Source organism: Stegastes partitus, unplaced genomic scaffold (genome assembly GCF_000690725.1).
Source record: "Stegastes partitus isolate 25-593 unplaced genomic scaffold, Stegastes_partitus-1.0.2 Scaffold953, whole genome shotgun sequence".
Taxonomy (NCBI): Eukaryota; Metazoa; Chordata; class Actinopteri; family Pomacentridae; genus Stegastes; species Stegastes partitus.
Window position 1 is genome coordinate 265846 of NW_007578684.1, and position 12249 is coordinate 278094.

The 12249-nt window shown below is 42.8% G+C and overlaps 2 protein-coding genes across 5 annotated transcripts in view; both read right to left on the reverse strand.

The window, feature by feature from the left end:
* The window catches only part of LOC103366540 (arginine/serine-rich protein PNISR-like), an 8097-nt gene extending 5624 nt beyond the window's left edge, over window positions 1-2473 (reverse strand). The window contains exons 1-4 of one of the 3 annotated variants that reach the window (XM_008294308.1): window positions 2276-2473; window positions 1390-1432; window positions 686-1163; window positions 457-603 (exon numbers count right to left, since the gene is read on the reverse strand). In XM_008294308.1, coding sequence (XP_008292530.1) covers window positions 457-603; window positions 686-1159 — 621 coding nt within the window. In that variant the 5' untranslated portion in view covers window positions 1160-1163; window positions 1390-1432; window positions 2276-2473. Of the gene's footprint in view, window positions 1-456; window positions 604-685; window positions 1164-1389; window positions 1433-2232 lie in introns of all 3 variants that reach the window. The other 2 variants (XM_008294306.1, XM_008294307.1) reach the window with 2 other exon arrangements.
* A 2261-nt stretch (window positions 2474-4734) lies between these two features.
* Window positions 4735-12244, reverse strand: LOC103366541 (serine/arginine repetitive matrix protein 1-like). 2 transcript variants are annotated; one of them, XM_008294310.1, is made up of 4 exons: window positions 12021-12244; window positions 9431-10085; window positions 8598-8705; window positions 4735-6898 (listed from the first exon to the last, which is right to left on the reverse strand). In XM_008294310.1, exons 2-4 carry the CDS (start codon window positions 10061-10063, stop codon window positions 5717-5719), a joined length of 1923 nt encoding a protein of 640 aa, XP_008292532.1. In that variant the 5' UTR covers window positions 10064-10085; window positions 12021-12244; the 3' UTR covers window positions 4735-5716. The 2 variants fall into 2 exon arrangements, with proteins under 2 accessions (XP_008292532.1, XP_008292533.1); XM_008294311.1 differs by lacking the exon at window positions 12021-12244 and adding an exon at window positions 11888-12013.
* Between the last annotated feature and the right edge of the window lie 5 nt (window positions 12245-12249).

Sequence of the window (12249 nt, forward strand, 5' to 3'; positions counted from 1 at the left end):
GGAAGCTACAACCACACCAGAAAATTTCAAGTTCTGCACAGGAATTGGAATCCTGCAGAACAACCGGAGTTTTATTGGAAAATCAGCCGTTTTAATGACAGTTCTCGCCTCCCTGCACAAAAACAATTCCCTGGTTAGTATTCACAGTAACACAGCCGCTAAATCCTCAGCTTAGCTCACTTGTGATTGGTTTAAAGGAGAAATCACAGTGTTTTTATCTGATCTAGCCGGCTGACGCAGCAGCACCAGGACGACACTGACTTTTTTTTAGCTACTTTCTTCAGCTTATTCAGAGTCAGCAGCAGGACAGACAGGCCACACTGTGATCAACGGATGTGCTACGTCTGGTTCAGTTTTATCACAGTGCAATCAAGCACACAAAATGTCATTGTGCTGTGGCAGAGATATGATTTATTATCAGTGTAATGGTGTTTGTCAAAAAATTCTGTCACAAACCTTGTCTCTGTTCGCTGCCTGAATACAGGCGTCACTACGTCTCTGCGTCATCAGCGCCTCCACTCTGAGCTTCAGGGGATGTTGCTGCTGTAGCAGACCCTCTTTGCTCAGGCTAGATGAGTTTGTTCTGTCTTTGTGTGACCGGACCTGAGCATTAGAGGAGAATACAGAATATTATCTGGAAAGCGTTTGACCTCTGCCGGCTGAAAGTCAATCTACTCCTCCTCACCTTTGAGAGGAAGCCGAGAGGACAACGCTGCTGCAGAATCACGTTCACCCGATCTCTCAGAGTTTCAGCGTCGCAGGAAACACCCGCTGTCGTGTTATTCTCAAGCTGTCCAACCGTTTTCAGGGCGATGGAGGCTTTCTTGTGTATGATTCGCTCCTCGATCTCTCTGAGCTGCTGCCTCTTTCTCACCAGCTCTTTGTCCTGCTCGTTCATCTCCAGCTCTCCTCCGTCCAGCTCCTCCACCTCCGAGCTCCTCCTGTAGTCGCTACCAGAGGGAGGACCGAGCTCCGTCCAGCCCACATTGCTGCCGTGCGGTTCGAGAGCACCGTACCGCGTTGAGTATTCGCAGAAAGCGTCCCAGTTATTGCTACTTGTTGAGGTATTCCCCACATTGTTGCTGACGGCGCTCTGGTGATTTGGCTCGAAGTGTCTCTGCAGTCTTTGAATGGCATCTTTCCACTCGTGGGGGTTCATTGTCCTGCAGTTTATGAAGAAGGTCTAAATATACTCAACAAATACAATATAAGAGTCACAAGCAGAGACAATCACATTTTGTGTAACACTCCAGAGGATTTTTAAGAGCAATTAATGAGACCAATCCTAAATTAACGGGGCCACACGACACTAGAGGCATTTTCTCTTGTTAAACCTCAAAACAAGGTTAAAGCTGACATTTGTTAATGGTGCCGTTTGCTGAAAATTACCATGAAAATGTTCATCTTGTTGCCTGAACCAACCTGTAAAAACCTGTGGACAACCATGGGACAACGGAGGCTTAAATCTACACAGGTTTCACCTCCAGCCTCTCTTCAAACTGACTAGTAAGTGTGTACATATAAAAAATTTATTAGACCACCTGTCTAATGTTTTAGACCATCCAGCATCATGAAGTGCTTCAACTCACACGCAGCTCTCGACGTTTCACTATTTTGAACAGGAATGAGGAATTTCAAGCTGAATTCACCTTTTTATACCCAAATCTGAGCCCCTGGGCTTCTCTGAAATTAATCAAGCATCACATTCAACCAGTAAAACTACTTATTCTGTTCAGGAATGCAAGTAAATAACTAGAATTTGACATTTTAATCAAGAAATAATAATATGTTTTACTATTTGTTTCTTTTTTTTGTAAAACTGAATTTGAAAATTCATGGATAACAACAATAATTATATTTAAGCATTAATATAAATATATCATGTTAGGTTAAAGAGTTTCTACATACTGGTGTATTAACCATTACAGAAATGACCAATGCAGTTCATTTAGAGCAGCTGTGGCATGAACCTGACACTGGCTGGTGGTCTAACACATTGGTTAAGCTCTGTACATACAGGTAAACAATAATAAATCACATTTTTTACAGTCCCAAGTGCAGCAGTTAGCTTCTTATTTAATATAAACCTGCAGCTAATGAACACAGAACAACACAGACAGGAAGTTCGGCTCCATGTTGACTCTTTACATGTTAATAACCAAACCTGAGTGTCTCTCTATTTCTACATATTCATGACTGTTTAAGTTGTGGACCGACAGACAGCCAAACTACCTGATTTTAGCTCGCCTAGCATGGCAGCTAACTGACTGTTTACCTCCTGCTGCTGCTCAAACCGGCTCTTCTTCTGTCACATCGCGTAAAAACGAGTTATATTTGAACGCGCGCTACTCCGGCGAGACACGGCGGAGTCCAAAAAAGCTCACATTTCAGCAGAAGTAAAGGACAATATTTACAGTTAAAGCAGCCTGAACTGCAGAGCAGAGCAGTCTGCGGCTGCTTCGCTGCTGGAGACTGGACGCCGCCCCCTGCAACGGCAGCGACAGCAGCGCCCCCCTCTGGTCGGAGGACCGACACTGCAGCTACAGTCGTCCTCAAATGTATTCACACCCTTCCATTAAAGAAAAGGCAAAATTCACAACAGTCACTCAAATAACTAAAAACTAAAAAAAGTAATAATAAATAAAAATTTACTAAATTCTAATTTAGTGAAATAATACGTTGCTTTTGAATTGTGGTTGAAAAGAATAATAAAAAAAACCAAAAAACTGTCCCAGACAAATTAGAGCACTTTGCTGATGAGCAGTGGGCCAGAACACCTGTCAACAGGTGCAGAAGTGTGACTGAGAGTCACAGAAAACACCTGATGGCAGTGATTGGCTCAAAGGGTTGTTCAACTAAATACTATTTTACGGGTCCCATCATGCTTGTTTGCTTGTTGCTTTTTTAAATATTTCTGTTGAACCACAATTCAAAAATTAATGTCATGATGTTCATAACATTTTTATTTATTATTACTTTTGTCAATTTCAGTGGCAGCTGTTTTTATTCCTTCTTTAATGGGAGGGTATGAATACATTTGAAGACGGCTGTAAGTACACATACTCATATACTGTATTTAAGTACGATTGTAATGTATTCTTCTACTCTCTCCTTCCATTCAGTTCCATACTCAGTAAAAATTTAAAGACAGTTTCTTATTTTTTCCTTAAATGTGTCCGCTGCTCCTGAATATAAAGTAGTTCAAACTGATGCTTCACTGTTAATAATATGACGGCAGATAAAACAAGAACTTTAATACTTTAGTTTGCTGCTTGTGTGCTTTTACTTTTTCTAATTCAGTGTTTCCTGCTCACCTTTATTTAATAATATCTAATGAATGCACGTTAACCGCAAACATTCAGAGATCTTAAGCACTAAATATGTTAACGGTTAAAGTTGGCGACCACCTGACCTTCAGACTGATTTAAAAAACAGAAATATTTTAGGCATTTATGCAGATTTTGTTTTATTCTTTGTCAACTGCTCTGTCCAATCCCATTTTACTGCTTCCCTTCTCTTTTAAGTAACTTCAACTCATCTGTAAGCTGCCATTTTGTCCAAAACAATACTTTTTTTGTTGTTGTTGTTGAAAGCATTAAATTAGGAAACATGTTTTTAACTCTCCACATATCACTGGATGTGCTGCTGAGGTTCACTGCGGTGAAAACTGCAGAAATATACGTATCAAGTGGCTGAATCATAGCAGGACTTTAATATTAGAGTCGGTTTCTCAGCATCTGAGACTATAAACCAGGGGTCTCCAATCCTGGTCCTCAAGGGCCACAGTCCTGCATGTTTTAGATGTTTCCGCTCATCAGCTCATCATCAAGCTCTGCAGAAGCCTGATAACGATCCTGATCATTTGAATCAGGTGTGTTGGAAGAGGGAAACATCTAAAACATGCAGGACTGTGGCCCTCGAGGACCAGGATTGGACACCCCTGATCTAAAACATGCAGGACTGTGGCCCTCGAGGACCAGGATTGGACACCCCTGCTGTAAACGGTTTATTATTAGCTGTCAGCCATGACTTTTTGCTTTTCAACTCGTCTTCTTCTTCCTCCCAATCAGTCAATTAACCTCCTCCGTTATTTATACTCAGAAAATTAACCAGCAGCCATTTTTGTAATTGATTAACCGCCTTGTTTTTAAGCAGAAAAAAATAAAAATACAAAAAATAATCTTTGGCTTTAGGGATTAACAAAAGCCTCGTTATAATATTTACTTGTTTTCACACAGAATACTTAACTGATTAATAAAAAAAGCAGCTGATAACTACAATAATTAGTAAAATTCAGCAGCTTTTTGGAACTTTCGAAGGCGCCGAGCCTCAATGTGCAGCTGTGACAGAGCCGATATTCAATTAGTCAACTCCTGTTTTGCTACAGGATTATTTTAGTCATTTGTTTTGGTAAAAATCGCACAAAAATCCACATGCTTGTGTTCGTTAGTGAGACAGAGGCTGAAAAACAACTCCTGCATCTGTCAGAAATAAAGTGAAGTCCAGTTTCCTCAGTGAGGACACGGCATACGAACACAGTGGATGCTGGCAGAAGACAACATCTTTTTAAGGAATTATTTTTTTTTGAGTGTCAAAACTATACACACAGAAAAAGCTGTTGGGCTTAGATGTAAGACACAGCGAACACTTCATAAACCGGTCTGTGGTGTTTTACAACAGCCTCACTGGTCATATTCTAATATCTTTTTTTAACTACTTATTCAAGAACTCAGATTGTACTTTGAATTATAGTGTTTAATATTATGCAGTTCAATATTTATACAACAGTTTTCTGCGTGGATACAGAAGAGAGAGAATCGACCTGACAAACAGAGAAGCTCGAGTGTGAACACAGTTCTGTGTGCTGCTGATTCACCAGGATTAAAGGCTTCTGTGGACAAACAGAATTTCAACATCTTAACGTATGAAATTATTGTCTTCATACTGCTTTTAACCAACAAAATTTAGCAGACAAAGCTTTCAGATTGAAAAAACAAAACAAAAACACTTTCTGCACAGTGTTTTTCTCTTGGGATTTATGCACTGTTTAGAACTCCAGCGCCACCTACAGGCTCAACATGTGACCAAATACTGTTAGCCGTGTTTCCATGTATTTGTTCCACGCGAATTAGGAAAAAAAAAAATCTGAAAAACAAAATGTGAATCAGGCTTGTTTCCATTACCTGCTTTGGAGAGAATAAAGTAGGCTGCATGGTGTGGTCAGCAGGTGGCGCTAGAGGCTACGTTAAGGCATAAACAGAGTAGAAGAAGCCAGAAATAGAAACAGTAGTTTGCAAACTGCTCAAAAAAAACCCCATAAACCTTGAAGAAAAACAGCAAAAGTTTATCCAACTACGAGAGAAAAATCGAGAAACGTCTTTAGAAGGTGATATTCAGTCGGGCGGTTGTAATTATTCCTTCCTGTCGTGCTTTTTAAACATTTTTTAAACATTCGCGACAACTTCTTCAGAAAACGGGTTTCAAAACTAACTCAAGTGAGCATAAAACATCTCTGTGCAAAATCACGCACATCTTTAGTATTCTGCTCTTTCCACAAACCTTGTCTAAAGCGGTACTTTCATGGAAACACGGCTAACGTGTTCGTTGTGTTGCTGCTGGTCAGGTTTCTTGTTCTCTGCTGCGATGATCAAATACGTAGTTTGTGGTTTGAACTAGACTCCCTGAAGTCCGCTTTAAAGTCTCATGTCCGCTGTCTTCATCCCGGCTGCTTGGTTTCGATAACCTGCAAACAGCGGGGCCTCGACAGCGTCTTTGACTTCTGTGCTGTGTTCAGAGGTTGAACTGTGTTGACATCCGGCAGGCCGAAGAGTGGCGGCCGCGGATGGTTCATGTGCGGCGGGTACAGCTGCCTCGTTTGAGCGAGCATGGCCGGGAAGATGTTCAGAGGCTGGATGCGGGGGTAAGGCATGAAGGGAGGCAGGCGGGGCAGGAACACCCCGGGGGCGGCGTGGGGTAAAAGGGGAGGCAGAGCTGCAGACAGCGCCGGGGACAGAGGCGGGTATGGCAGCGGGGAACAGCTGACGGGGGAATACGTTGGCATCGCGGGGGGAGCTGGAGGCTCCGACACAGAATAGGTGGAAGTCGGAGGAAACGGTTGCAGTGCAGCAGAGCTTTCCCGGTTGAGTTGACATTTTTCGCTGTCCTGTAAAGAGCTCATCATCTGGCCGTAGTCAGCAGCCTGATGTAGCTGCTGCGCCTCTGGTTCCTCCCTCTGAGCGCTGTACGAGTCTTTTCTAGCGTGATACTCTCGAGGTAACGAGCTGAAACTAGACCTGCTCGAGGACGACGACCTGCTGCGACGTTTCGGGGAATACATCCGCCACGTGCTGCCTTCCTTACTCACTTTGCGGCCCTTGTCGCCTTCCTTCTTCCCGTACAGCCGCTCCTGGATTCGATGGGACATCTGGCCGAGCTCCTCGAATCCCAAATCCATGCCGATGGCCTGCAGAACATCCTGCATCTGCCTGCGTTTGTGCTCATCTTCAGGCGTCAGTGTCACCTTCTCCGCCACCGACGGAGACCTGGACCTTCTGCTGAAGTAGCGTTGCCGGCCGTCGCTCTGTTGCTGAGGCTTGTCGTTGGACGGAGGCGGCCTGTGTGGACTGAGGGACCTGTGGCGAGGTTGTGGAGAAGCTGTTCTGCGGTGGGAACCTTCGCGCTCGCTCCAGTTGTTCTGCTGCCGCCACGAACGGTCTGCAGAGTTCATGAAGGAAGTCGGAGACAGCGGTTGATCTTTGACTTCTGAGGAGGTCACGATCTTGGTGAGAACGTCGACGTCCACGCCCTTGTTGAGAACGTCGAGGAAACGCTGGAAGCCCTTTGTTGACCTCGGCTCAGGACCAGCAGCACTCTGGGTGGAGACGTCACTCTCAAAAGACTAGTGAGAAACACAGAGGAAAAACAAATACATGAGCACATTTCCACTATTTATCAGAGCTGGAAAATGGAAAAACTTCTTTATTATGATCCTGGAACTCCTCATCTGTGACGTGCTGTTCTGTTCAACAAATCTAACCTTAAATCATGTCACTTCATCAAAACAACTCTTATGCATCCAAACATTTGCAAAAAGCAGATACTGCAAAAAAAATTTTTTTTTTCAATCCTCGGCACAACAGTGAAGTCCTGACTGGCTCAGCTACGACCAACAGACAAAGATTCTGGGACTATTGAGCTGAATTTTCAGGATGTTTACACATTAAATAGTAGACAAGAAAGGGAACAAAACAAAAAAAGTAAATAGTAAATCATTTATTGTATGCAGGGCTCCAGACTAAGTTTTTCCACTGGTAGCACCGATGCGACCAACTTTCTTATTTGGTTGCACCTCCCACCCTGTCACGGGCAAAACACATCACTGGTTGAAAATCTGCTTATAGATAGACGCTACAAATTACAGATGTTCCCTAAACGCCCCACATAGCAGGCTGTGGTAGCTGCTGCAGCTTGGTGGCTGCGGTGCTCAGACAGGTGTGTGACCAGGAAATACTTTGAACAGCATTAAACCGGGGCGTTCTGATTTACCCGAGATAAAACAGTCTTATTTTTTTTTGTGCAGTGTGGAGCGCGCCTACATGTGCTGCTCTGCTCATAGAAAACAGTGAATGCAGGTGCGCTCCACATTTCATGAGAAGACCTGCGCTGGTTACAGTGACACCAAAACAGCTTCATGATCATCAGTCACTCGCACAAATGCAACCAGTTGAAATTTCAATTCGCACACCCTCGATCAGAATGGTCACAGTCTGGAGCTCTGGTATGTAAAGCGACAACATAATATTAATGTGGGAACATTTGGGGGCACTTGGGAAAATGTAAGTGTTTTTTCTTTTAAAAAATTGGTAAAAATCTAAAAGTTCAACCTAATTTCTTATTGTTTTTTATGATTTCTCTCATTTACTGTGTCATACTGCACAAAAGACATTTTTGAGTTCTCTCTACTTGGAGTCATGTTTGTTCTGTTTCCATAAAGCTGCAGGTTTTCATGTTGCAGTGAGTAAACGAGTGACAGGAACAAACACTCAGAAACTGCCTGGGCTTCAGAGGGTAATGACTGGACAGATGATCTCCTATTAAGAGCTGAACAGAACTCTAGTGTCCACTATTGCTCTCACAAAGTAAAAGAACACATGTTGTCCTAATGATGTCAGACACACACCCTCCATTTAAAAATATTAATAATTCTTTTGTATAGATAGAAATACAAATTGATGTATTTTCCGATTATTTTTTACATCATCATTTAATGACCAAAATGTCTGTTCTACCAGTAAATGAAACTCCAGTCAACAAAATTAGTTACATTTCTAAACTCTGGCACCAAAACTTTCTTTACACAGAACAAACCTTGACCTACACTGAACTCAGTGTAGATAAGCTGTACGTTACGAGAACACAACATGCAACACGTAGATCTGGTGTAACAGCAACATGACAGACTATTCCTCCTCAGATTGGAAACATAATGTTAAAATCAGCAAACACGTTGGCAGGTCGAAGCAGGAAAAGTCCAGCTGTAAAGAATTCCAATAAAGACGTCTGTTTTCTTTTCTGATGCAACTTAAAAAGCAACTCACCTGTTTACTGGATTCATTCAGCAGAAAGCGTGTTCTGTTCTGTCGATAATCCTCGTGATGTGAAGACGTGGACGGGCTGTCTGGCCTCTCTCTGGGTTTGGTGTAGTTCTGTTTGACGCAGACAAACGTTTTGTTAAATCACAGAAGTAGAAGCAAAGACTAAAACACTGCTCAGACCGACGCACACGAGGCTGGGCAAGGAAACAATAACAATCTGAACCAATGACAGACAGGAAAGTGGTTCATAGCTTCACCTACATGCATCAGATGTAAACTACCATGACAGCACAAAGAAAAAGACAAAGCTTTTCTGCATAAACAAACCCAAAGGTTGAGGTTAAGTTTATCTGTTGTATCTCATTGATGTTCTTGTGGAGGTCAGTTCACCTTAAAATTGATTTTACTTGCTTTTTAAAAAAAATAAATCAATAAATGTGTATCAAAATCATTTCCATCAGCGATTTATTATTATTATTATTATTATTATTATTTTGGTGGTTGCATGCTATTAACTAGCACTAGCTGGACTTACAACTAACTTGCAATGCAGTTAATAAAAGTTACAAACGTACCTAAACATACTCAGAGCACAAACACAGAAACACAGTTGAGCCTCTTTAATTAAACTCAGTGGTCTGTGTTTATCATTGTTGTTTATTTGTGCATTGACAAATAAAATAGAAATGAAGGTGGTTAAATTCAAATAAACCTTTTTTTCTGTTGATCTCTATTAAAAATGATCAATAACTATTGATAGAAAGCATCTGGCTGTGATTGATCTTCTAGCTGTCTCGCCCAGCCTTCTGGGAACGCTGACTCAGACCGTGACTGACCTTCGTGGAGCGATCCTGTGACCGAGTCCTCTCCTGTGAGCGATCTCGGCTCCGTTCATCAGCGTCTCTATCTTCGTAGCACCCCGACGACCGTCTGTAGGTTAACTCGTTGTGTAGTTGTCTGTATGGAAACTCCTCGTGCCGATGTCTGTGTCTGGAGTCTTGAGGAGTCTTCCTGTATTTGAACTCGTCTTCCTGCGGCGGTGCATCTTTGAAGCTCTTGGCGACGTGTGCACGTGAAGAACTGTCCGGCTGCCAGTAGCCTTTGTCCTGAGGCTCACCTCTGTATCTGTAATCGCTTTCATCGTTCTCTGCAAACCGTCGCTTCTTCTTTTCAGAGGGATCCCAGACGGGCGAAGACATGCGTCTCCTCGCTGGGCTCTTTCTGCTGCGCTCTCTGTTCAGCGAGTCTTTACTGTAGAGCCTCTTAGGAGAGTCACTGAACTCTCTGCTCCTGCAGCTCCGCTCTGTGCTGCCGAGTCCATCGCCTCCATATTTATGGTAGGAATCCCGTGGCGTCTCTCGGTGAGGTTCTCGCCTTTCTTCCTGCCAGTCGTCGTATTCGTCCCACTGCCTGGAGCTTCTGTCGCCGTACTGCCGCCTGTGGCTGTGCTCGGACCTGTTCGAGTACATCGTCTCACAGCGACTCCAACAGCTGAACAGATGCAACAAAACAGAGAAAAAGAGTTTAGATCATGACACAGAAAGCTCATCTCATCACACTATTTCCAGCCTCCTCGTCTCCCAGAAATAGATCTCGGCGGGCCACCTTGATGGATGGCTCAACTTCAAAAATGCATCTCGAGAAAAGACGAGGCTGCTGGAGGAGCAACGAGTAGCTCAGGTGTATCCTCGATGCTTCACACCGCTGGAATAAACAAACCCTGTTGGTATATGGACCGAGCAATGACTAAATGTATTCTGTCACTGAATCACAATCGAGGAAAGTAATGGAGGGACTTACAAATTTAACCTGACATTCAGCATTTTTCTAATTATCAATATTTTGAACCAATTCCCAGTAAAATAAAACATACTACTGAAGCTCTGTATCTGCAATCACCACTGCTCCAGAGCAACATCCCCCCCACAGCACGATCTGATTGGTTACTTGTCGAGAGTAACATCCTATCAATAATACTGAAGGATGAATGTTAAAAAGTTCTATATGAATCAAACAGGTGTAATACACAAACAGAGAAAGACATCTAGTCACAAAGGTAAAGTTTGCCTCGAATATGCAGCTTTAAACCAGGCAGCTGAAGGGGAAGTTAAAGGAAGCTGCTTCATAAGTCCTCATACTACACCCACTACCCACAACTTTAAAACCACCTGCTTAATACTGTCTACATCCCCTTCTTACCACCAAAACCACCCCAACCCATCGGGCCACGAAGACAGGACCTCTGGGTTTGTCCTGTGGTGGCTGGCAGTGGATCCTTCAGGTCGTATGGGTTGCATTTTTTTTTCGCTTTGCATTTTCACAACGGCAGTAAAGGTTTCACGAGTCAGGGACTATGTTTTATAGACTCTTTAGCATCGCTGGGACAATCTAGTCAGCACATGACCAGTCTATGTGTAGTTGACTTAGATCTTGACCTGGTCTAATGTGGTCCAGATGTAATGAGATAAAAGTTTTTTAAAAAGCAGTGAAACCTTCATGTTTGGCATTTTCATATTCTCAATATTTAGTTGTTTTAGAGCTGGACCTGGTCTAATGTGGTTCAGATGTGGGGGGGAAGTGACATATTCCTGGTTTCTAATTAGACAAATAGAATAAAGGTGTCACACATTTAAAAGTGTTGGATTTATTTAACAGGTTCGCATGGTTAAAATGTGGAGGAAAACAAACTGAGGATCGCTCACTCGGCACTTCAGCTGAGTTCAATGTTGTACTTTGTGTCATTCTAAATTTGACATTAAGATTTTGGATTTTTAACTGTAAATGTACATAAATAATAAAATATTATTTACATTATCTGCTTCAGCCCTTGTTCAATCCTGTCTGTGTACCCCTAGTGAAGAGCATAAAAATACAGAATTGAAACACTGAACAACTGCATTCACTCTTTCCATCATTTAACAAAATGGTACAAATGGACAGTTTATATCTTATTAGACTAAATGAAAACCAAAAGAATTCTCCCCACATTTTCTGACATACATAAACATTAAATGATTTCTCTAAATCTGCAGAACTCAAACCACCGTGCTCTGGCTTGATCTGCAGATGTGCACAGGTTAAAACTACACCAGTTACCTCCAACCACAGACTATTTGTGCAGTAAAACCTCCTGCTGTGAAGCGTTTAAACTGAATTTAACGGAATCGGGGATTGATTCAGTGCCCTTTGACTTAGCTTAGCTGGCTAGCTCGACTAGCTGCATGCTAGCAGGCCAGCTAGCAGAGAATATCAAGCTAATTGGCTTTAGCCAGAAGAAAAGTTAGCAAACTCACAGCAAATATCTTCGACAAGCAATTACTTCCAGCAGCTAGGGATGGATTTGTGCAACTCTTCTGCGCATGGTGACGCCGAGGCTGAAGTGAAAGCTAAAGTTAGCAACATAGCGCTGCACTCGCGTTAATTTACCTTTACCGTTGGACGACTCCACTTTCTTTCTAGAGGGGGGGTTGAGGTTACCGGAAACCAGGGGAGATGGTCAAACTATATCTGACAGTTTCTAATCGCCCTCCCAAATACAAACTGTAACCCAGTTAGCTTACATTTGAAGGCAAGTTGTGCCCGAAGCCCGGGCTGTTCGGTTTTCTGCTGCCCTCTTCGCCACCACCAACCCCCGTCAGACGGCGGAGGTTGAAGC